We start from the raw sequence: 27,199 nt of genomic DNA on the forward strand, positions 1-27,199 counted from the left end.
ATGAACAGGCTAAGTCGAAACCTATCGGCATCAAAGAAGCACAAAACGCCGCAGCTGCATCCTAAACTTACGGATGAGCCGCAGTCTGCAAGACCCGCCGGGCCGCGCTCGGTTTGCCTTAACTTCAACAAGCTGACAGTTGAGGAGCGAACGTCCAACCTGGCCCGTGTCGTCAGCACGAACACTCTACCCGTCACCATACGTCTGGCAAAAGACTTCACAATAAAGAATTCCCCGATAGCCTTTCAGAGCGGAGAGCTACTCCTCTTGTGCTTCGTCTTAGACTTGGAAAGAGTTCACGTCACAGTGGGGAAGAACGCCTACGACCTTCCTATCTATGCCAATCAACTCTACGAAAAATTACCTCTAGGTGAGTTTTTTTTTTTCTTTTTTATCCGCGATTCCTAAAGATTCGGTAAACACTACATCACGAAAACATAATCCAAAGAGAACGCTTATAACAATAACCTTAATGTCAACATGATATGTACGTTATCAACGGATATGAAAGTATATGTGTTTCCTAATCTACAATCAATTTAGAAGTTTAGAATCAAGATACTAGAACTACAAATTTTATTATTTTTTTGGTCATGACGACACACTCATTGCGAATTCATTATGCAGTTACGAGAGTGACATATTTGAGTACACAAGTGACAGTTAACAGACTTATGCGTGTTTGCGACTATTTCTAACATGAATCCAGGAAATACAAATCATTCTGTTCTACAAGGAAGGAAGTCAAAAGCAATCCATACGCTATTTACAAGAAAGTTTCCTGACTTTAATCAACTCGCTATTGTGTGAATCAACGAATTTCAAACCATTTTCACGCAACATAAAAACATGATAACATGACACAACCAAAAACGGGTATCACTTCACCGTTACAACTTCTATAGTGATAGTAGTAATTCACCATTATCTCGGGAAAGATTTTCATTTCATTTTCATTTTACACATGCATGTTCACATGCATGTTTTTTTATTTTCATTTCCAATCAAACACAGGTAATACACTTTGACATGATTACATATATTGAAACATAATAATACATATTGGTTCTTAAAAGAACTTCATGGAAATGGAAATTGAGGGGCTGCTAAAAAGCGAACTTGTAGATTGCAGTCCCCTCACTTACGTTACATTACTACAATACATTAATTATATATGACTTTATAACACAATACAACGATACATGTACCGTACAAGCTAATCATTGAAAGTATACAGTTTTCATTCAATCAAATCGGATGGTTACATGAAGTACAGTGTATACGCTTTCACATGTATACACATACACATTCACATGTATACACATACACATAGACATAGACATACACATACACATACACATAGACATAGACATACACATACACACATACACATAAACATACACATACACATACACAAGCACACACACGTACCCACATACACATACGCACACACACGCACGTACACACACATGTATGCATCCACATACATTGTGCACACACAGAAGAGAGTAGGGAAAGAGAGGGCGGGAGGGGGAGAGGGAGAGTAGAGAGAGCGAAGGGCAGGTCAACATTCTCGATACAGGCAGAAGGAAAAAGAACAACAATTCCAAACAGTCAAACTAATCATGGGGTACATATGAGCTAATCAAATATTTCTTTAAATTACTGGAGAATGATTTCAAACTAATGGAATCTTTTATATTTTTCTCAAGGGAATTCCAAAATTTTGGGCCACTGTAGATAAACGTGGATTTTGTAAATAGAGTTCGGGTAAGGGGCAAATGATATTCATCTGTTTGACGAGTGGGGTATTTATGAATATTTTTATTCTTATTAAACATATTTTCAAAAACTGAAGGAAGTGACTTATTATACAAACTGTACATAAATTGACCAAGGTAATAATAATACAAATCCCTTACTTTTAAAACCTTATTCTCCACAAATAATCCGTCAGTATGGGAATATTTAGAGGTATTACATATTACTCGAAGTGCTTTTTTTTGTAACAAAAATAATCTATCCAAATAAGTTGAATGTGTATTTCCCCATATTATAATTCCATACGTTAAATAAGGTAAAATTAACGTTGAATATAACATTAGCAACTTTTTAACAGAAAAACAAAACTTTACTTTATAAATTACACCTATGTTACTGGAAATAGTGCGGCATATACAATCTATATGCTGTTTCCAAGAAAGCTTACTGTCTACAGTCACACCAAGAAATCTGACAGAATAAACCTGTTTTATCACTTCATTTTCAAAAATTATATCATGTGGCAATTTATCAAGGGTATTACTAAACAACATCACATTTGTTTTCTGCAAATTAAGCGATAATCTATTTGCTCTTAGCCATTGCATTATCTTGTTCAATTCTATATTCATGACATCAACTAATGTATGAGGATTTGAATGAGAAAAGAAAAGATTAGAATCATCTGCAAATAATATAAAAGAAAGAACATTTGAAGATTTTGGAAAATCATTGATGTAGATAATAAAAAGTAACGGCCCTAGTATACTTCCTTGTGGAACTCCACAATCAACTGAGCGCAAAGAAGATTTTTCATTGTTTATACAAACAAATTGTTTTCTGTCTTTCAAATAGCTTCCGAACCACTCCAAGGCCTTCCCACGTATACCATAATGATTAAGTTTATAAAGAAGAATGTCGTGGTTAATCGTGTCGAAGGCCTTGGAGAGGTCCAGGAAGATTCCTGCAGTATGTTGAAACTTATCAATTGCTCGAGATACTTTTTCAGTGAAAGATAATATTGCATGTGCTGTGCTATGTTTCTTGCGAAATCCAAATTGATATTTTGACAAAATGTCATTTCTATTTAAAAAATCTATAACTCGAGAATATATTATCTTTTCTAATATTTTAGATATATTAGGCAAAAGAGAAATAGGTCTGTAATTATTCAATTCTTCCCTATTACCCTTTTTAAAAATTGGAACTATTTTTGATATTTTCATAACATCTGGTACCTGCCCTTGTGATATTGATAGATTAAAAATGTGAAACAAAGGATCAACAATATAAGGTATTATATTTTTTAACAGTATATTATCAATATCATCATAACCAGAACTTCTTTTAGAAGGTAAATTATGAACAATATCTAAAATCTCATATACTGTTACAGGGGAAAAAAAGATTGAATTTTGATTACCTACGTCCAGATAATCATAGAATTCTTTAGTAGACAACGGAATATTTGCACAAAGATTCCGGCCAACAGTTGAAAAATGTGAATTAAATATTTCTGCTATCATACATAAATCTTTTATTTCAAATCCATCATTCTTAATTTTAGAAATAACATTTCTTTCCTTATGCTTATTCAATGTTTCATTTATCAATTTCCAAGTATTGCGCATATCATTTTTAAACAAATCTAATTTTCTCATATGATAATTCCTTTTTTCTCTACGCAATACCATAGTGAGAGTATTTTTATATGCCGTATACTTATCACGGGATTGATGTGTTTTTTTAGCCTTACTTACATAATACAAATTATTTTTACGATTAATTGAACGTAATAATGACTTTGACACCCATGGCAATCTTGGATCACGTTTGTAACTACCCAACTTCTTTTTAACGAATGGAATATGTGTATCTAACAAAGTAACAATCTTATTTATAAAAATTTCATAAGCTACATTCGTATCTTGCACCACATATAAGTCAGACCAGTCAATTTCCATCAAAGATTCCTGAAACTGGGCTATATTCTGAGGTGTAAACTTACGCCTTCTTTCATAATTCTGAGGTATTTTCGTCTTTAACTGCAAAGATGAACACATATAAATAGCATAATGATCAGATATATCCGTAAGTATAATAGCAGAATCAGGAAAAGGGTTTACATTACAAAAAATATTATCTATTAAAGTGGCAGATTGTTCTGTTACACGGGTTGGTTTTGAAGATGTTTGCGCGTGCGATAGTTTTCCTCCCGTTTTATGAATAAATATAACGGATTACTATGTATTACGTCGTCATAATATTCTACTTAGATTAACAGTTAATTACTTCTTTTTGTCATTCTGTATAATGGCGAAGTGATTCACTTCGGGACAAATAAATTTAGATGACGTCTATTCTATATATATATTTTTTTCTTATTCGAAACACTTCTTGTTTGATAGTGTAGTTCTAGTGTATGTCCCGTTTAATGTGACTTTTCATTTGATCATTTTTATTTTAATGAAAAGTACTCATAATTCTCTCGACTTTTTATTAACATAATTATGTTAAGGGTAATAGCCTTGTTCCCCCTATCTTCTGGAAGAAGTAAGTCAAGTGCTCTTCACGTTGCTAGAAAGATGAAAATATATTGAATTCTATTTATATTTTCTTTACATCGTTGTCGTATTTTGACGTCGCAAACTGTTGGGTAGTCTTCCCATCCAACAACGGCGGCACTGAATCATAACGTTCGAACGGATTGCTGATTTTCTTCAAACTTAACTGATGTGTATTCTATTATATTATGAATATTGCTGTATTCACTCAGTCCACACAAAATAAGAATGAACTTTTATCTTAAAAGCGTTCATGGTGATTTTGCGGACATCGTTCACGTTTTGAGAAGTCTTGCCAATATGACGACGCTTTTAAAATATTTTTGAGAACAAATCACGAGAACATAAAAAATTGGATAGCAGGAAACATATTAGCGAGCAATTTATTTTTCTTTATTTTTCATAAATCCCACCCCCCCCCAAAAAAAAAAAGACGCCGCGAACAATGCAACGACGCTTCCGACAGTCCGAATGCCCGCGTGCTGGTTTGGCATGAAATGCGAAAGCTGGCCTTTATGCCATATTGCCATATTTCTGCCCTGCGTGCGCAACCAGTCAAATCTACTCCTAGCCTATCAGCTACAGTCCTTAAATTGGCCTTGACAAGCCTTTCCAATCCGGTCACTGTCAAATCCCGACTAAGGAATTCTTCAACATCAAAATCAGCCATGATAACTACTACGTTAGTACGACCGTACAAAATGCATACCACCTAATCGAATGTCAAAGCAAACGAAAGGCTAATTGAAACGACCACGAATGGGTTCGGGAGACCAAACAAATAGACCTAGTCACTAAACGTCACCTCTGCAACAACTTTGCAGCAAACATGCATACAACCAACTTCAGGTCATAAGGTTTTCACCTTACCCTAGAAAAGGAGGCAAATTACACCAAACGCCCCATCAAACGATTGCCATGCATACCAGTGACCACAAACGTGACTACAGTCTACTCATCGCATCAAAATGCGTAGCTGATGGGACTATGCCAACGTCTCCGCAACGACGACACCGTCTACGAACTTCAACATCCAAACACAGTATGACTTGAATGTCCATGCAGTTCCTGGACAACCCCCCAATTATTACGGAACGGTGGGAAATATGGTGGTACGACGTGTCACACATTTCTGACAACAAACAAATCACCACCACCTTACCAAACTTGAGTAAGTTCAACAAAACTTTATTCCTCCCCTCGCCTGAAGCGTCGATGATTGTCCACAGTCTCGATCCATCTTTTTCCTCTAATGTGGGCCGAACTGATGACCACACCCACAAATAGTTAATGCATATTCATGACAATATAATAATTATGTTTAAAAATCAAATTGCCTTTAGATATGTTTCAATCACAGTTTGTGTTAAGAAGATATGGAAAATTGATAACATTGCTGCTAGGCAATGGATCAAATATCAAAGTTGTTTTTTTTTTTTTTTTTACGTTTAGTTATCATTTACTTCTGAGGGTCCTTCATGTTGACTAAATCTTAGAGAAGAGAAGTGACGTGTGTGACTGTGTTTATTCAGGCTCTAAAGTTCTAAGCATGAAGTACCAAAACAAATATGACATTTTTGTTTATTTACAAGTATATTGGAATAACTGCAGCAAATGTAGGATACAAACGATTGTTATGGAAGTATGATCACTGATTGCAAGCACAATACCCTAATCACTTTTACAAACATGTAGCCAAGCCCAATCCTTTCTTTCACCTATAACAATTACTTTACAGATTTAACGAATATTCATGGTATGTGTTCCTCAGCAACGGTTGCAAAGAAGCAATTATGGAAATTCTCCATAGCATCGTTCACTATATAAGATTGATTGCACTAGGACACGTCTTTCACTGACAAGTGGTTCGTCATCCGATAGGTACCTTGTCATATCAAAACTTCTTTTTAAGGCCATCGACCAACGACTTTCAGTTGCAAGGCTTACCGACTTTAGATCTGAACTAAATCAGAATATCCTCAGAATAAACACCCTTGTTTATTTCAGGTCCAAAGTCGGTCAGTCGTGCGATCGGAAGTCGTAGGGTGTATGGTAACGATGGTCTTTACTCTCCATCCCACAAGGTAAGAAGCCTTGATGGTTCTCATATTAATACGAACTTTCACGTCAAAGAGTTGACGCTTACTGGCCTCTAGCAAGCGTCATGACTATTATTGTATATCAGCAGCACGCCGTGCTTATCCTGAGATGAGCGGTACTTATCATCATGTATGTCCTACACTGTAGGATCTATATTCAAACAACGTTAACAAGGTGAATGAAGGGGAAAAAGAACAAAAATAAACAATGCAAATCTCTGGCTTTCATCTTTGACATTTAGATTTGACTGCGTGAGAACTATATTTACCTATGTCTTTGAGATATTATTGTATGGTGATAAATATAGAGTTTGAACAATGCACAACTGTAGTTCCCATGACCAATGTATGAATAATTGTATGTATAAATAACGGACTTCAACCGGCCATCATAAATTCACGAATACAGTTCAGTTCAGTTCAGTTCAGTTTTTTCCATCTGACAAGATGGCTGGATAACCCATATTCAGCTACGTTAAGCTGGTCTTCCATGGGGTCCAGTTGGATGTGAGGTGGGACCACTTCACCGGGTTAAACACCCTGCTCTTTGCGATGAATGAATGAAGCGGGATCTTTTACGTGCATGAGTTGTTGCTCTCTCATACACGGGACCTCCATTTTATGTCCTATCCGAGGGACAGAGTGTTTTGCCTCTTGCTAGAGGGGACGGTATGTTTACACACAACATTGCTCAGTCCAGACTCGGGTTCGAACCCGGGCCGCGTGATCGTGAGGCAGACGCGCTACCGACTGAGCCAACTCACCGCCCTAATACATTATTCGCATACTTATAATAATCACTTAAAGGGGCATTCTAGACGATTTTCATAATTTCACATCATTTAGTACATAAATCGACAACTGCATGTATAGATTTGTGGAATTTATTGTGGTTCTTAAGCAGAGAAAAATACTTTGAAAAATGTTAAACAAATTACACTGAACAAGGTTGATGACATATAGGAGGCTAACATATTTCAGAAATGTACCAGTGTAATTCTTTTACAATACTGCTTGCTTGCGAGTTCACCTGTGTATAATCCATGCATACCTTCTTCTTTTGTTCTGCTTCCTTGAGCCCCAAATCATGCATTCTTATGGTGACTCTGCCATGTCATCATCCTTGTTCATTGCAATTTGTTCTAAATTTTGAAAATAGTCCTATTCTTAATCCCAATTATCATAAATATATTGTGAAACTCTGTCCTCAGTATAACTAATCTATAGTTGTTCAAATGGAAAAATCTGAAAATCATCCGGAGGTCTCCTTTAAGTACCATTTGCGTCATTTTGCTCTTGGACTTTGCTCTTCGATTGCTCTTGGCGTTGCATACATTGTGTTTAAACAACTGCATTTTACGAACAAAGTAATAATCAGTGCTGAAGTCTTATCTCTGGAATTGTTCAAGTGTTCTCTTTGGTCTACTTCAGTAAACGATGTAAAAGTTACATGTCTCTATTCCTGCTTATCATTTTTTTTTTTTTTTTGCAATGAAATGCAATACTTCGACTCGTATATAGGTTTAATGCTTACTGCTTCTAAACTAACGCGTCCATCACATTGACACTATTAGACCGGGGGCCCAGAGCATTTATTCAGCTGAAAAGGGTCACACTTTTTGATGGTCTCATCATGTAAGGATGTGGCCAAGGGTCAATAAAATGAATTGCTGGCAAGTCACATCCTGTACCGTAAGCCTAGGGACCACAAAAAGGGACCCCGAAAAATGGATTTATTCAGCCGAAGGGGGTCACGGACAAAAGTTGGTGGATATTGTTCCTTTGGGTGTACTTATCATGAAAACAGCAATGCCAGCTATTTTATCCTGTACGGGGCCCCAGACAGTAGCCCCAAAGGGCCCCAGAAATATGGTGTTATTCAGCTGAAAAGGGTCACGGCTAATTTCTTTTGCAATGGAAGTAGTTCCCATCAGAGATATCCAAAACACCAATGCCAGCTATTTTATCCTGTACGGGGCCCTAGACAGTAGCCCCAAAGGGCCCCACCCCCCATAGGCCTACGTATAAACACACACAAACATTGATTTTATTCAATTAAAAAGAGTCAGGGCTAATTTCTTTTGCAATGGAAGGAATACCAATCAGAGATATCCAAAACACCAAAGCCAGCTATTTTATCCTGCACGGGGCCCCAGACAGTTGCCCCAAAGTGCTCCACCCCCTATAAGCCCTACGTACAAACACACACACACATTGACTTTATTCAGCTGATAAGAGTAACGGCTAATATCATTTGCAATGGAAGTAGTACCCATCAGAGACATACAAAACACCAAAGCCAGTTATTTTGTCCTGTACGGGGCCCTAGACAGTAGCCCCAAAGTGCCCCCCCCCCCCAACACACATACTCACACAATAGTTTCATTCACCTGAAAAAGGGTCACGGCTAATTTCTTTTGCAATGGAATTAGTACCCATCAGAGAAATCCAAAATACCAAAGCCAGTTATTTTATCCTGCATGGGGCCCAGACAGTAGCCCCAGATAGTAGCCCCAAATTGCCCCCTTACCCCCTCCCCCTCCCCTCCCCCCCCCTCCCACACACACACACATTGATTTTATTCAGCTGAAAAGGGTCACGGCTACTTTTGCAATCGGAAGTAGTACTCATCAGAGAATAATATCCAAAGCACTAAAGCCAGTTATTTCATCCTGTACGGGGCCCCAGACAGTAGCCCCAAAGTGCCCCCTACACACACACACACACACACACACACACACACACACACACACACACACACACATATATATATTGGTTTCATTCACCTGAAAAAGGGTCACGGCTAATTTCTTTTGCAATGGAATTAGTACCCATCAGAGAAATCCAAAATACCAAAGCCAGTTATTTTATCCTGCATGGGGCCCCAGACAGTAGCCCCAGATAGTAGCCCCAAATTGCCCCCTTACCCCCCCCCCTCCCCTCCCCCCCCCCCCCTCCCACACACACACACATTGATTTTATTCAGCTGAAAAGGGTCACGGCTACTTTCTTTGCAATCGGAAGTAGTACTCATCAGAAATAATATCCAAAGCACTAAAGCCAGTTATTTCATCTGTACGGGGCCCCAGACAGTAGCCCAAAGTGCCCCCTACACACACACACACACACACACACACACACACACACACACACACAACATATATATGGTTTCATTCAGCCGAAAAGGGTCACGGCTAATTTCTTTTGCAATGGAAGTAGTAATCCATGGATATCAAAATACCAAAGTCAGATATCTTATCCTGCACGGGGTCCCGTACAGTAGCTCCAAAGTGTTTTGCTTTATTCTCTTTGTTGTGTGCATCTCTTCTTCTTAGATATGCGCTCCTTCGTCTTCATTTTCGCGACAACGACAACGCGTCCTCCTCATCATCATCAGTTTTGCTGTTCTGGCAAACATTTCCAGCGTATCGGCCATACGTTCGATTTTAGAGCGGCGAGAGCGGAAGACGTGCATAATGAGTCCGGGAAAGCGTAGGAACAGCGAAGCTAAAGCGGCCAACAGCGTTATCGAAGCAGGAATGAAGCGTCGTAGGAACAGGCCTTGATTTTATACGAGAGTAGAGAACTATGAGAGCGTCGTTAAAGCGGGAAGGTCGTGCTTTGATCAAGAAAGCGGCGTAGCAGCGGGACCATGTCGTCGGTGTCTAGTTTAGACTATATTTCCCGTTCTTGTGCCGCTGTTACTACGGTCAGAAAAACCTGGAATTGTTACGCCCATCCCGCGGTATTTACACTGTCACTGCTCTCTCCCCGTTTGAGCTACGATTCAAAATAGGTCAATCTTGATGGGGAGATGAGGAAGAAATTTTGAACCAGTTCAAAATTTCTTCCCGATCTGTAAAATTGCCAGATCCAACCCCATCACCCAAACGCTGCTGCTACGATGCTCCGGTCCCGTACACTTTTGCCGCTCTCTCCCGATCTGACAGATTGAATAGATCGGGATGCAGATCTTGATAGTGGAATTACATGTGGGGACACTTTAGGAACACTGCGTGGGGCCCCGTACAGCTATATAACTGGTTTCGGTGTTTTTGATACCTCCTTGAGTACTACTTCCATTGCAAAAGAAATTATAGCAATGATTCTTTTCACTTAGAACAAAATAATACGGGAGCACTTTCCAGCTACTGGCTGGGGGCCCCTTAACTGGATGGGTTTGTGTTTTACGTATCTCAGCTGTTAATTCCACTGCCAAGGAAAATAGGCACACATGACTGTTTTCACCTAAAAACAATTAATTCATATGGGGTGGGAATACCTTGGGGCTATACCTGTCAAGGGCCCTGTATCCGGGCCAATATCGCACCTCTTTTAATCGAATTCTTTAATGTTGAATTAAATTTAGCAAAATTTCGCCTAGATGACATGGTAGTTCAATGTCATATTAATCTCTTCGTTCAAATTTATTTTGAAACATTCACATTACCTCTAACCTTATTCTAAATAACACTTTTTCAAATAAATCCATACATAAGACAAGTACCATTCCACTATCCGTTCATTCATAAATTCATAATGATATAGTCACGTGATTACATGCTGCGCTCGTTCATTCAAATTGATTTCTGGCCATCTAATTTAACATGTTCTGCAGTCAATTAAACAGATATGTTCATGCTTGGCCTCTTTCCTTATTTTCTTTCGTCGTAGTTATTGTTTTGTAAGCATCATAGCATTTCATGTTTTCGTATTCGTTTAAGAGACTTTGACACCATTTTTTAACGTGCTTTTTTGAATCCAAAGAAGTAAGAAGCCACAAATTATCTGGCCGTTACGAGCGCTTTATTACGAGCGGTCGGCCAGTAACAAGAAGTCATGGTTATGATCCTCAAATGTTTGTTGTTGTTTTTTTTTATAATTCTTTCTATGTCTTCTAGAGATATACGTCTGTATATATTGTGCTGTATGACTATAAAAAATGAAGTTAAGCTGCATTACTGGTACACGTATAGGCCTATAATGACATGTATATGAAAGAGAAGGAGCGTTACCAGTCTGGTTACAGAACAACCAAATCCAGTTATACTAGATAAGAAATATGACACTTTACTGCTTTATAACAGGAATTTATAGGTGAAACGAAAACACACATAGAAAGACATGTTAAAAAGATCTGAAACAAAGAAATAGCATGATTTGAATTTGAATGAACACGTTTGGAATTTGACTGTCTTTCGCGAAATTTAATGACTGAAATACACTTTTCGGCAAGTCAAGGCGAATTTGAATGAACGTAGGGTACCAGCCAATTTGAATACCCATTTACGAATTCGAACCTTCTATCAAAATTAATGAACCACAAAAGTGCGAAATTGGCTGGGAAAACCTAACTGGCTTTGATGTTTTGGGTATCTATGATGTAAACTAAGGCCTACTTCGATTGTTAAAAGAAAAACAACATATGACTCCTTTTCAGCTAAGGAATGATGTCATAATATTATGTGGGGGAGGGGCACTTTATAGCTACTGTAACCTGGGCCCAGTACAAGATGAAATGACTGGTTTTCGTAATATGGTCATCTTGGTTGTGCACTATACAGAAGTATGCTTCCTTTGCAAATTTCTTGAGTGTTTTGCTACTGTAACCTATGGGACCCCGTATTCAGGATAAGATGACTTGCTTTAGTGTTTGTGATATCTCTGTTCAGTAGGCCCTGATATTAACGTTACAAAAGAATTTGTAAGACCATTTTCAGCTGATTCACAGTACATGTATAATGGATGGGACACTGTGGAGCTACTGTCTAGGGCTCTGTGCAGGATGAAATAACTAGCCTTGGTGTGGTGAATATCTCTGATAGGTACTTCTTCCAGTGCAAAAGAAATTACCCGTGTTTGGGGCTATACTGTGCGGGGCCCCATACAGGATAAAATAACTGGCTTTGGTATTTTGGATATCTCTGATGGGTACCACTTCCATTGCAAAAGAAATTAGCCGTGACCCTTTTCAGCTGAATGAAACTAGTGTGTGTGTGTGTGTGTGTGTGTGTGTGTGTGTGTGTGTGTGTGTGTGTGGAGAGAGGGGGGCACTTTGGGGCTACTGTCTGGGGCCCCGTTCAGGATAAAATAACTGGCTTTGGTGCTTTGGATATCTCTGATGGGTATACTTCCATTGCAAAAGAAATTAGCCTTGACCCATTTTGGCTGAATGAAACTAATGTGTGTGTGTGTGTGTGTGTGTGTGTGTGTGTGTGTGTGTGTGTGTGTGTGTGTGTGTGTGTGTGTGTGTGTGTGTTGGGGGGTGCACTTCGGGGCTACTGTCTGGGACCCCGTACAGGATAAAATAACTGGCTTTAGTGTTTTGGATATCTCTGATGAGTATGCCTACTACCAATTGCAAAAGAAAGTAGCCATGACCCTTTCAGCTGAACAAAATCAATGTGTGTGTGTGGGGGGGGGGGGGAGGGAGCAATTTGGGGCTACTGACTGGGGCCCGTGCAGGATAAAATAGGTGGCTTTGGTATTTTGGATATCTCTGATGGGTACTACTTCCATTGCAAAAGAAATTAGCCGTGACTCTTTTCAGCTGAATGAAACTCGTGTGGGTGTGTGTGTCGGGGGGGGGGGGGGGGGAGCTCCTTTGGGGCTACTGTCCGGGGCCCCGTACTGGATAACATAGCTGACTTTGGTGTTTTTGATATCTCTGATGGGTACTCCTTCCATTGCAAATGAAATTAGCCGTGACTCTTCTCAGCTGCACGAATGAAATCAGTGTTTGTGTGTGTTTGTACGTATGGCCTATGGGGGTGGGGCACTTTGGGGCTACTGTCTGGGGCCCCGTACAGGATAAAATAGCTGGTATTGGTGTTTTGAATATCTCTGATGGGAACTACTTCAATTGCAAAAGAAATTAGCCGTGACTCTTTTCAACTGAATAAAATCAATGTTTGTGTGTGTTTGTACGTAGGCCTATGGGGGGTGGGGCACTTTGGGGCTACTGTCTGGGGCCCCGTACAGGATAAAATAGCTGGTATTGGTGTTTTGAATATCTCTGATGGGAACTACTTCAATTGCAAAAGAAATTAGCCGTGACTCTTTTCAACTGAATAAAATCAATGTTTGTGTGTGTTTGTACGTAGGCCTATGGGGGGTGGGGCCCTTTGGGGCTACTGTCTAGGGCCCCGTACAGGATAAAATAGCTGGCATTGGTGTTTTGGATATCTCTGATTGGAACTACTATCATTGCAAAAGAAATTAGCCGTGACCCTTTTCAGCTGAATAACACCATATTTCTGGGGCCCTTTGGGGCTACTGTCTGGGGCCCCGTACAGGATAAAATAGCTGGCATTGCTGTTTTCATGATAAGTACACCCAAAGGAACAACATCCACCAACTTTTGTCCGTGACCCCCTTCGGCTGAATAAATCCACTTTTCGGGGTCCCTTTTTGTGGTCCCTAGGCTTACGGTACAGGATGTGACTTGCCAGCAATGCATTTTATTGACCCTTGGACACATCCCTATATGATGAGACTATTAAAAAGTGTGACCCTTTTCAGCTGAATAAATCTTCTGGGCCCCCGGTCTATATACAATGTATCAATACTTTACAATGGGAGGTTTTGTAACAGGATGTTTCATGTCTATAGAACTTAGGCTTTATAGCTGCGGCTATAACTGTTTCGTTAAACATTTTCGCTCTTGCGCTTAAGGGGCCAGACATACATCGCTGTACATTGTGTTCTTGTGTAGTTATAAAACAGCAAACTAGGAACAAAATACAGACAAAATAATCAACAATCAAATTTTTCAGGGATGTGTTGGTTTTCCCCTTTTTTACTTGATAAAAGCTACGATAATTGTGTATGTCTATATAAGTGTTTTATCTTTCATATAGCAAAAACAAATTCCTGGCGGCACCTTGAAATGTATATATATATATATATATATATTTAGTAAAGACAATTTTTTGGTTTCGTTAATCATGTGTTTTGATTGTTTGTGTTTTTGTTTGTTTTTTTGTTTGTTTGTTTTGTTTTGATTTTCCACAATGAGGCCGTATAAGATGGTAGGCCTACTGATGGCAGTGTCAGAGCGTAAATCCCCCCCCCCCCCAAAAAAAAAAAACTGTATCGCAATTGACAAACCAAATTTTCTTTATTTTGCACGCAATGGCTATTTGATCTGAAGCGAACGTTCGAGAGATGACTAGTGTTCACTGTATTATTATCCATCCTGTCGTTACGCCATCTAACTACGACAGCTTCTTTTTGACCAATTTAGCAGAAAACGCATTCAAGCATAGCCATGATGGCTGGAGATGTATAGTTCGCGAAAAAGAAAAACCACACACACACACACACACACACGCACACAAACAAGGAAACAAAAAACTAATCGTCGACAAGAAAATCGTGATCATCTGCCGCAGCAGAAATACTGAAACGGATGCAAATAGATTAACCAAATAAAAATGATATTTTCAGTAATGCACACATCAAAGCCTTAGTATCAGTCTCCATTCAGAAGTGCCAGCAGCAATCGGTATTTGTGATTTCGTGAAATATTTCTTGAAAAGTAATCTTTTGGGAGTCTTCGAAATATTCCATATCAGGTGAATATAACTGCTGTTGTCGATGGTTGTTGTTTTATAATCGTCCATTGTTTGAGCCCGTATCAACAATACTTTAGCGTTTCTCTTTCCATCTTTATGTGCTCCCTCAACCACAACACCGGAACTCCAATGTTCACAAGTGCTGTTACTTGTTGTACATTGTTGTTGTACTAATAAAACTTATTTCACTTTGAACTGAATGGATTTTCAAGTATAGAATGGTTACAATTAGCCATTTCCCCTAAACATTATGCTAACCGAACTATCAAAAAAAAAAAAAAAAAAAAGAGAAATGTCAAAATAGGTGTGAGGGGTTCAAAAGAGAGATGATAAAGCAATAACACCAGAAACAGAATGTTTCAAAGACACCAAAATGACTTCTGTTACTTTTGAAAAGTGATTATTTTTGTTCTTTATGTGTGCTCACTCATGCATGACTAAACAAATCACCGTCGTTCTCACTCAGAAGTTAGTCAAGACGTGTATAGAAACACCCTTGCCTAATGGTTTTGCCAAAGTATTTTCGTTAAAAAGATTTTTTTATTATTATTTTTTTTTCTTTTTTTCATTTATTTTCATTCTTCTTTTTTTTTTTCTTTCAACAAAAACATAACACAAGATAAATCAGGTATTATACATCATAAACAAAAAACATTTGCCTTTGCAATATATAAATGATATCGATAAACATAAGAGCGCATACTGGCAAAAAAAAAATAATACAAAGTCATGCTTCAGATGAAAAAAAAAGGAAGAAAGAGTAGAGAGGTCCACTAAAAAGCAAAGCTTGTAGATTGTGAACCACTCATAAAACTTAGGAATTACTTAGTTACAAACACTTGTGATAGATGTGACATACGACAGAACGGGACAAAACAGAAGAAACACAACAACATGACACAACCTGCCAGAATAGATGAAAAGTATGGAAGGAAAGAAAGAAAAAGAGAGAGAATGAGAGAATGCCTACACGCTGAACAAGGGAAATGGAACAGGGGATGGTAGAGAGTGTGCTTCATAGAGTTGGCGCTGATTGCAGCTGTGCAAGGATTGTGATGGCTACTGACAGAACGGGACAAAACAGAAGAAACACAACAACATGACACAACCTGCCAGAATAGATGAAAAGTATGGAAGGAAAGAAAGAAAAAGAGAGAGAATGAGAGAATGCCTACACGCTGAACAAGGGAAATGGAACAGGGGATGGTAGAGAGTGTGCTTCATAGAGTTGGCGCTGATTGCAGCTGTGCAAGGATTGTGATGGCTACTTCTTTACGTAATAATGAATTCAGTGATTGAATAATTGGTAGGTGGATGATAAACCGTGAGGTTGACGAAATCTATAGCTAAGGAAAAAAAAAACATATCAGAGAGGATTTAAGAGAAAAGATTTCAACTTGCGCTTAAAAGAATACAAAGATGGGGAATTTTTTTATTTCACAGCTCAGTGAGTTCCAAAATCTAGGACCGGTGTATATAAATGTATTCTGAGCCAATAAAGTTCTCAGGAGGGGTAAATGAAACTCATTAGATTGTCTAGTGGGATAATCATGAAAAGACTGGTTCCGTGGGAACATTGAATTGAAAATACTGGGAAGTGCATTTATATTGTAATTCAACGTAAACTGACCAAGTTGAAAAAAATACAAATCTTTAATTTTCAAAATCTTCAAAATAATGGCTCTGTATTGGAACGTGGCGGGACGCCACAAATAATACGAATAACCTTTTTTTTTTTGTAATAACAGTAGTTTATCTAGTAAATTTTGATGGGCACTACCCCACGCTAGGAGTCCGTACCAAGATAAGGGAAGTTGTAATTCACAGATGCTTCTTTTCCTTCAGCCTAGTAATAACAATTTAATTATGTTGCTCCCAATTATAACAATACCGTTTCTAAGGCAGGAATTCACTTAATTTGTGCTATAGGTAGTGACGTCTCCAGGAAGCTTTGTGTTTGCTTTTCTGAACAAGGCATGCCTAGAATTCAATACATTACAGAAACGGTCTATTATGCATGAAACTTTTATCATATTCTTTTTTATGACTCACATTGCTCATTTTGTTTGCAGAAGCTACAATCCGTATTTCAGCTCTAGCTTATGCATTACCCTGGAAATGTTATCATAATGTGATCATACAATATGTACTGGTAAAATGACTCCTTTTACTCACTATATTGCATATTTATCCATAGATATAATGTATGGATTTTTGATGTCGATAGTCCCCACCAGGACATTTATGAAGCATTTTGAGTGAAGCAAATCTTAGCGTTGCGCGTTAATCCTATCAATGCATTTTGTTTTGTTTTTTAATCATATGGTCCACTTTTTGTGATACTCTGACTTTTAATTGATGTTCAGACTGAATGCATGAATATCACAACGATAGCAATAATGAAGGTCAGCAGTTAGAAGTTACCTTCAGACGGTGATCCTTTACGTAGAGGATAATCTAACTACGACGATAAGCTCTATGGGGTGCCAAGTGTCGCACAGTTGTTTCGTTTACGAAATCGACCGTGTGACTCGATTGGCGCCCCATAGTGCTTATCCTCGAATTAAGTTATTCTATCCCCGAGGATCACTGTCTGAACGTAACTAATGTATCTACTTACAAGTCTACACACTGACTTGCGTCTACACACTGACTTGCATTAACGATACAGATTTCTTGAGGCACAGGGAGAACTAATGATTAGAGATTTGTGGCAGATATGGTGGAGATTTAGACAAATAATAAATAAGGTAGAGTACACGTATTAACACATCATCTGACACGTGCATGCTAGTCTCACACTGTTTTTGTTTTATGTTTGCAGATCCTCGTCTGGACGACAAGATATACCGTGGAACGAGAGCCTTGATTGAAGCTAAGCCTCGTCCTTCACAAGTGCGCATCGTTGATGCTCAGCTCTTCGCTGATCCAATGGCAAACCAGTCGTCAGGTGACGTCATCACCATTCGAACAGTCGATGTCCAGAACCATCCCGAGAGAGGGAAAGAAAGGGTAATGATTATAGCTAGAGAGCAGAATGCATTGATATGTGACGTCACACCATGGGGTCCTATCAGATGAATAGCATTTCTGTAAGCCCATACTCATGGTGTTTTTTTTTTGTTCGTTTGCGAGACTTCATATTTTTAATAGAGGGAAGGATATTTTTTTTTGGACAGATCAGAGGTTCCAGCATATCTCAAGAGCAATAAACAAAGTCGGAACGACATAATCTCTCAGTATGTTGCAAGCACCGAGTTGTCCACTGTAAATGTAATATAGGCCTACGTATAAATTTATATATTGAATAAAGTATGATATCAACGGTAGTTATGTTGGGAAGATTGAAGAAAGGATCAGGAATGCATGTATATATGTATGAGATGGAGATGTTGGCGTTGACGGTGATGTTCAGTTAGGTGCAGCGGTTTATGAACCACAAGCAGTGAACCAGAGTAAACCATAGCCACGACATGTGGCTGGGGTGATGGCCGGTGATGACATTACATACGACGGTGACTTACAAGTGTCTGAAATCCTGCATGAATATCTTGCAGGCATTATTGCCTCCCGCCCTTCAAAAACATGCAAGCAAACAAACAGCTATCAACAGTGATCAATTAAGAATGACGAAAACATGTAAAAAGGATTCATTAGGCCTATAGGGTTAATTGAATTTTAGAGTATCCGTACAAAAGCTAAAGTGTTTTTTTTTTTTTGCGAAGGAGATATCGAGTAGAATATAAGATGGCACCATAATTTTTTACAACTTCCAATATGTGAATCTTGAAGAGAAATGATCTTGTTTCTAAAGACAACATAAAGGTGAGAAATTCTAATGTATGTCCAGATTGTGTGTGGATGTCCGATGTGATATGATGTAATCCATTCATACCAATGATTAGTAAGTAGCTGTAATTGAGTGTTACTAGTCTACCACTGATTGTATGCCCTACTGCACGTGTAAATATAACATACACCACATAAAATTTGATTGTGGACAAGGAACTACCCCATAAACAACAGACTTGAATAACCCGGTCAGGTTTTTTGATGAAGGGCAAGACAAAGAGATTTTACAATATATCAAAGAAGGATACTAAGCAGCTTTTGAAGACCGTGTACTCGAAAGCTACCTTTCAGTTCAATTTTTTATCCCCGAAAACACTACCTTATTCAAAGATCTTTAACGTCCTTCTCAAATATTCTATGCACAAGGTAAATATTTGTCTCCAACGTCACATTACAGTAAACCAAATTACACGGTACATAATTGGCACCACACTCTCGATCCATAGCCTTTTATCCGGTAGGGTTTGCACAATATTAGATCCTGCGACTTAACATTAGGTATCATGCGTATTATTTTTAGTATTGCATTACCCAACCCCGCACGCGCACACACAACACACACACACACACACACACAACAAAATAATGAAAGGTCATTATTTGGTTATCTTCCATATTCCAGGTATTGGTTGGGATCGACGAACAGGGTACCGAGGTCCGGTTTCCAGAAGCAATGGACATGGCTACATACTCAACCATGACAGCTGATCACCTTCCACTTTCCGCGCTGCTCAAGTATGACATGCCACAGGTGAGAGACTGAGGCACCAATTCCCTATATACCTGTGACCAACGTGGTTGAATCCACCGAGACCGCCAAAGTCTTGCGGAAAGCAATTCAAAGTTTTAGTTATCTTCAAATGGAATACAAATGAAACCAACAGAATTGTCGAAGTTTCATACAAATCAGACATGACATAAGAAAGCCATGACATTTTCAACAGCACTGTGTTTGCGACATCGGTAGCAATCACTTAGTCGAACTAGGTAGAGTGATGCATGTTGCCGACATGGTGAGCGTCAAAGCTGTGAACTGTGCGATAACAAAGAAGTCACATGTACGGAGCAACTTATCGCAACGGCTACAAAAGTGAACCTAGTTGTTCCTATTGTAAAGTACATGTACTAACAGAATGCCGAATGGAGATGATTAGCATTATCTTAAAAGTATTGAAAGTTTAACGCAATTCTTGATGTTTTACCTACACACTACACTTCTCAACCGCTCACCGTGGGTCTTTCCAACTTTCACTATCTTGTCACAAATACTCACTCAGCGCCTACGCCTTCTCGATACTGACAATACTGACACGGGAAAGATTTCGAAAGATGGAATTTTAATGCTGCATCACCATTACACCGACTATCACGTCATCACTGCACGTGCCAGAGACAACTCCCTTCTCTCAATACCCCTCAGCACGTCCGTGGAATTTCACCTTGTGGAAGCGACGTTTCCAGAGGTGCGAGCTCTCTTACCGGCCGTATTCAACCGTGTGAACGTCACATGGGATGTGGTAGACATTACCCAACCCAGGTTACCTACTGAAATGCGTCCAATACCCAAGCCGATACCGGATGTGTTCCAAGAGTGGGCCAAAAGCCACGAAGGTACGTGAGACCACGGTAAAACCGAGGTATGTAAAGGCAGTGTAAAGTTTATGACCAATAAATATGATACTGAGAATTTACTATTACTAACAGCTTCAAAAGTTCGGCGATGTCTCATTCATAAGCCATCAACACTACGGATAAAATGACACCTACCTAGTTAAAATCCAAAATCTATCACAAAACCAACAAAATGTTGCACGCCCTGGTTTTACTTGAGGATTCAAAATAGGTGAAACTAATCAACCTACAGTCAATCTTGACTTTTTGACATTTTCTGGTAGAACAATTTCTCTTCTAAACAAATGGAAATTGTGTTTTAATCAGTTATATTTAACATCTGTTTTATAGAAAGATGTAGTAATTAGGTATTTAGTAGAGCACCTGCTCCTTTATTAATACCTGCCTTTACACACTCTTCATTTTAAGTCGGCTTAATTTCAGCTTAATCTAACAATTTCTCCATTGTTGTTGCGAAAGAGTTTTTTTTTTTTTTAATCCTGTTTTGTCTCATTGATTGCACAGAGCTCTGCGCTTGGGTAAACTCTAAACTTCAAAGCTTCTAATTTCTTTACAGACTTTTCCAGAGTGTCCACACGTTTTCTTTCATGTATTTAGATAGACTAGGAGAGTCCATTTGAATTGAGTTATACAAAGGTCTAAAGCTTAAAGTCTGCTTTTTTAGAATATACCCTCAACTTAAAATCCATGAGTGGGAATCTTCTGAGTAGTGTGTTTGACTCACGATAATATGGATATAATTTATTCTTGTATTATGGTAATATGAATATAGATTAGTCGTGTTTTCTTTCACTCTGAGCTCCTGTTAAACTCTCTTTGCAGGAAAGGAAGTGACTGGAAGTATTATTCGACAGGAACAGAAGAAGTTGAGGAATATTACCATGAGCAGGGATGTGCAGATTTCCACTCTCAAAAATGTAGCAAGGCAGGCGTCGGAGACCCCGCGCCCGCCGGTACCGCCCAGGTCTGACAGACCATTGAGGTTAGTGTCCATTTCCTCTTCCATATTAGAGCACGCTATATTCTACTGCGTCGTGCACGTTATTAGGGAGCTTTAGATTTTGACGCGCGGACGTCACCGAACTAGAAACGCAGTTCTAGTTCAGTGGCGGACGTTCAGAGGAGAAAAAAAAAACTGTTTTGAGCATGCGCAGAAGCTCGTGGCAAGTCGATCTATTTTTAGCTTGCGTCGCCTGAATTTTTCACTATGCTTACTGGGCCATTTTTACGTCCGCACAGTTTGCAACGTAGAGAACTACTTCATGCACCGATTATATGGGGGCGCCATTTTATTTTTGTATGCGTTGCGCTCCAGCGTAATCTAAAGCTACTTTTCACCACGATGCAGGGGAGAGGAAAACGTCCAGCGCAAGCGTCGTCTCAAACGTCCGCGCGTCAAAATCTAAAGCTCCCTATTATTGTATTACAGAACTCCTGGAGGAATGATTTCCAAGTTCAACACATTTTATCAAAATAGATAGACGGGACTTTTATATCATATTATATGATTGTTTGGTGTATCGTGAATCGTATTAGAATTCATCTTTTAAGGAGAATAATTATCATATATAGAGGTATGCAGATTTCCATTCTCAAAAATATTATAGCGAGGCACGCATCATAAAATGACGTCATATTGGGTGATTGTAATCTGCTACGAATTCCTATCCAAAACTGTATGGAATAATTCTACTGTAGGCTCTACATTGTGCCAGTATCGTAATTACACGTTTGAAAAGACTGTCCCTATAAACCCCCTCAAAAAGTAATAATAATTATAATGATTATGGAAGAGCAATCTTAAGAAACAAGCTAGATAAATATTATTACTCTTCATAGAAGTTATAGGCCTACACTGTTCACTGTGTAGTGTTTTTGACTTCTCGGGCTTCTAGAAAGAAAAATGTAGCAAGAAAACACAACAATGATGGTTTTCCGTTTGGGCAAAGTCCCCCTACATCATCATTTGGGATAGTTTTGCTGCAAAAAATATGTATATTAGCCATCTTTATAATGTTGGTACTCTGAATTCTATATTATTGAACTGAACAATTTCATTACAGTTGCACAAAATCTGAAGAAAAAACAACAACAAATTGCCAATTCAAGATATATGGGGACAGGAGCTCTTTTTTTTTTTTAAAGGACAAGTCCACCTTCATAGACATGTGGATTGAGTGAATGCAGCATTATTACTAGAACACATCAGTGAGGGTTTGAGGAAAATTCGACAACCCGTTCAAAAGTTATGAATTTTTTTTTTCGCAAAATAAAAGAACGCTTGACTTGCCTCTTTCAGAAGGCAGGGGATTAATATTACTCGTAACATACGTCAGCATACATACATAACAAACATACTTTTGCACTTTTTTAACAAAATAAAAATTTGTGAAATTCTCTTTATATTTTCCTTATATCGTTGTACGCATGTGACATCATACACTGTAGTAGTCTTCTCATCCAGCAGTGACTGTGCAGAAACTTAAGAAATTCATAACCTTTGAACGGATTGTCTGATTTTCCCCATAGTGTTCTAATAATATTGCTGCATTCACTCATTCCACATGTATATGAAGGTGAACTTGTCCTTTAAGTACGATGTCAGTTTTGGAACTAATTATTATGTTTATCATTTGCTTATTTGTATACTAATTTCACTGATCAGTAACATGACATCTGAGAAGATCAGTGAATTGAATCAGCAAATGAATACACCAAACTGACATAATACCTACATACACATTGGTATAAAACAGGGATATAAGACAAACTGATGCATGGGTGCACAAGGCATACGGCAATGGGTATTACATATACTGTCTCACACACACACGCACACACACACACACACACACACACACTCACAAAGAAACACATTAAAGCAGACACACGAAAATCGAACAACCATTCTTCTACAAATTGCAAGGCGCAATGTTACAAAATAATCGATTTTGAACGGATTTGTACGTCACAATTACAGAGAACTCTTAAGCGACACGTAAATGGAGACATGTTACAAAAAATAATAATCTGCCATATAGGAGAGTAAAAGCTTACTAAGACCAACTAAATTCAATTATCAAATAATTCTGTGGCGATCAATATTTATTGAAATATTTGATGAAAATGTATCTCTCTATAAAGGAAAAACAAAATAAGTAATTGGAGCAAACACTCATGATAATATAAAAAAACGAAGTGGTCACTTGAAGATTTTTTTTTTTTTTTTTTTTGGGGGGGGGCTTAATCTCTGCCTTATGAAACATTAACTGAGAATAATAACTTTTTAAAGATGACACAACACACATACCACAGAAATGTAGTTTCTGCAACTTCATTGATTAATATAAGAAACAACGCATTCTCTTTTACTAATCCAGATGATGTCAAGTGGTGTTGGTGTCAAAATGAGGAAGGAGAACAAACTAATACTATCAAGAATACGCCAACATGATTTTGTACTGACATGTTAATGGATCACAAAGTCATTTCATCTCTCTATGAGACAACAGGAAAAACAATTTTGTTGACCGGAATTATAGGGTAGTTTTTTTTTTTCCATATTCAGTAAAATTCAGTAAAATTTGATTACAATTTGAACTGTATAGACAATCGCCCGCATTTTTAATCATAATCCATTTCTATTTTTTTTTTGGCTTTATTACGTTTATATACTTTTTAGCTTATTGTTCGTTCGATTGTGTATATGTGTGTGTGTGTGTGTGTGTGTGCGTTTGTGTTTTGAGGAGGAGGAGCTCCTTCACTACCATTTCTAGGTGCTAAATTCATTTCATTTAAATACAAACTAAGAAATTATTTGTTCTCAACGTACAACACTTCAACAGATTAAAGTTCTCTTAGTAGTGTCTTTTGGTTGTGATGTTGTAAGTAATATTGTTATCCACACTACATTTAACAGCTTTATTTTAGCTGTAGAAAGGGTACGTGAATAAATTCTTGATGACACACTTACTTACATTATTATGTATCAAGTGATCCATGTTTTACAAGCCGTACTTTTCAGAGGACCACTCCATCATTACTCTTACTTTTCTGTCAACCTTGAAAAGGAATTGGCTGTTCCTGGATTGTCAACTTAATTGCACATAATAATGTTTACTTTCTGGTACACTGCAATATGCATATCCTGCAATTTGAGTTAGTTAAATAAACAACAATATGATTGTGAAATGTATGCTTTGTATTTTGTTTTGCCCTTATGTTGAATGGAAAAAATGTTATTGAATTCATTTGAATAGGTAACCATATCATTCCATTGCAAGTCGTATAAACACTTATGAACTGATTTGCCCAACTATAACACCCTTAAATGCAGTACCGATGTGGCGAACAAACTTGAAACCGCTCAACAGACCATCAAGGAACTGAGGAAAGAGATGAAAGAGAAAGACATCGTAAGTATAGATTTAGACATTGGTTTTATTCACTTGTAAGAAATTCTTTCCTGAATTTGCCAGTGAAAAGAGACTTAAAAAAAACCCGTCGCAGAGTGCTTGTGGCAGGTACTTTTGAATTGAATAGGACAGGTAGTTTTGATACTTTTTTTTTTTTAAAGAAATGTGGCACGTAGGTTTCATTCTGTTTACAATAACGTAATACCCTGAAAGCATGTGATTAAAGTCTGTGGCTATAAAATCAAACTAGACGGGATGGGGAAAAAAGTATAGTTATATGAAATAAATTTTAAGCTCTTTGCGTAAGGAAACAAAAACATATGTGTGCTGATTTAATTACCAGCACGTCCATAACAAAAAGCTACAAATGCTATCAGCTATCATATATAGCCATAGTTTTTCTCCATAAATATTTGACTTGAACAAAGCATGAAATCAGGCCATACATTTAAGCATTATCGCGTGATACTATAAGATACAGGGATTAGAGAACAGTAATTGGGCGTAACAGATATTGGTGGAGCATGAAAACAGTTGCTAACTTCAGGAAACAATGATAGGCCGAAATATATCTTCACTCTCTTATAGCCTGAATTTAATCCAGATTAAGTATTATCAAGTGAAGTGATGATGAGTAGACCTTTAGGTTCCTGCAAATATGCTGCCTAAACATTACGAAAATGTTTGTTGGAAATTCGATCACTCATCGGCATGTTCTCTAGTATATTTCTCAAAACTAAATGAAACAGACTATACGTGCTTGGTGTAAAGAAATGCTACCTAAAATGACATTGTCTTGATTCGTCATTGCCCTTTCCACCTCATCCGTCCTACCAATCACTACAGAGGATTATTGAACTACTCAACACCGAGAAAGAGTGTGAACACGAATTAGTGGTAAGTTAAAGTAACATGGTATCGAAGTGTTCCACGTCACAGACGTGTATACCGCCTATATCATGGCTTCACTGTCAAATACCTTGACGTAGATGAATGCAGAAAGGGTCAAATTCTAGAGTAAACCCAAACATTTCCAACTTTTGATCCTTGATAGTTCGAAAAATATACATCAGATAACAATAAGTTCCGAAATAGGGTTAATGCAGCTTGTTTGTATTTGCCCCGATTCTCCAGAATGAATTGTGCTTGCTGTATTTTTTTTTTTTCGCAGCAAACCATGCCGGGCTGGCTTCATTTTCGCAGGACATGTCGCTGCACAATATGTCACACTCGTCCGTACGCTAGTAAGATTCCCTTCTAAATCTCTTGATATGGGGTTCAAAATCCTAAATAATTTCCATCTCTAAAGGGGTGTCTTTTAAAATGTGGAAAGACCATAAATATGTGTACGGTTGACCGTCTGAAGGGGGAAGGATGGGTCGAAGGGCGGGGTTGTGCTTTAAAACTTACTTTTACTTTTGTTTTCCAATTTGTCATACCCTGGACTCCCTCACGTCCACGTGGATTGAATGTTTTATCTGCATTCTAATTTCCCCAAGGCTCTAAGAAGAGAAAGAGATACAATCATCTCGTCACAACAGGCTGATCGTGCTGAGATTGGTAGATTGCAAAGTAGGTTGGACCAAATGCAAAGATACGGTAGCGATGGTGTCTACGAAGACCTCGAGGGACACGGATACTGCACCCCACTATCCTTAACGAAGAATGTTTCACCGAAGATGACCACTGCTGGTAGGCTCGATCCCAACTCTCATTATTATTAACCTTCTAGAATATATACATGGCAGAAAATTCAAATCCATTAACTAGCACCCCCTTTTTCATTGTCTATCCACTTTCATGAATTCCACCATAACAGTCAACGTGATGAAGGCTTATCAAAAGAAATAAAAATATAAATAAAGAAATAACAAAAAAGAAGAAGAAAAAAATGGGGGTGCCCCCTTAAATTTTTGTAAAGGCGCTCCCTTTAAGGAATTTCTGGATCCGCCCCTGTTCATTTTGTTTTTCACTCATTTCCGTTCTTTCTCATTATACTAAATTTCTAAATGAAAGAGGACTCACCAAGTCGTCGTTAATTGAAGATGCCGTTTAGTTCTTACTTATTTACCTAGAATATGTGGTTCCTCTTCTATTCTTTTCTGTTTTATCTTGAAGACACGGTGGATCTCCTTCGTGACATTGGTCTGTCCGAATACTGCGATATATTCTACAAAGAGGACATCGATGGTCTGATGTTATTGGCCATCAACGAAGAGATGATGGTCGAAGATCTGAAGATGAGGAAGCTCGACGCCAGGCGTCTTACAGCACATATCTCAAGACAATCAGAGTCCTGA

At 38.2% G+C, this 27,199-nt stretch overlaps 1 protein-coding gene across 1 annotated transcript; it reads left to right on the plus strand.

Moving 5' to 3' along the window:
* Window positions 1-27,199, plus strand: LOC140239992 (uncharacterized). The gene is made up of 9 exons (XM_072319804.1): window positions 1-370; window positions 17,825-18,012; window positions 19,475-19,603; window positions 20,130-20,463; window positions 21,307-21,466; window positions 24,821-24,899; window positions 25,746-25,796; window positions 26,399-26,591; window positions 27,018-27,199. Exons 1-9 carry the CDS (start codon window positions 1-3, stop codon window positions 27,197-27,199), a joined length of 1,686 nt encoding a protein of 561 aa, XP_072175905.1.

Source organism: Diadema setosum, chromosome 2 (assembly GCF_964275005.1).
Source record: "Diadema setosum chromosome 2, eeDiaSeto1, whole genome shotgun sequence".
Taxonomy (NCBI): Eukaryota; Metazoa; Echinodermata; class Echinoidea; order Diadematoida; family Diadematidae; genus Diadema; species Diadema setosum.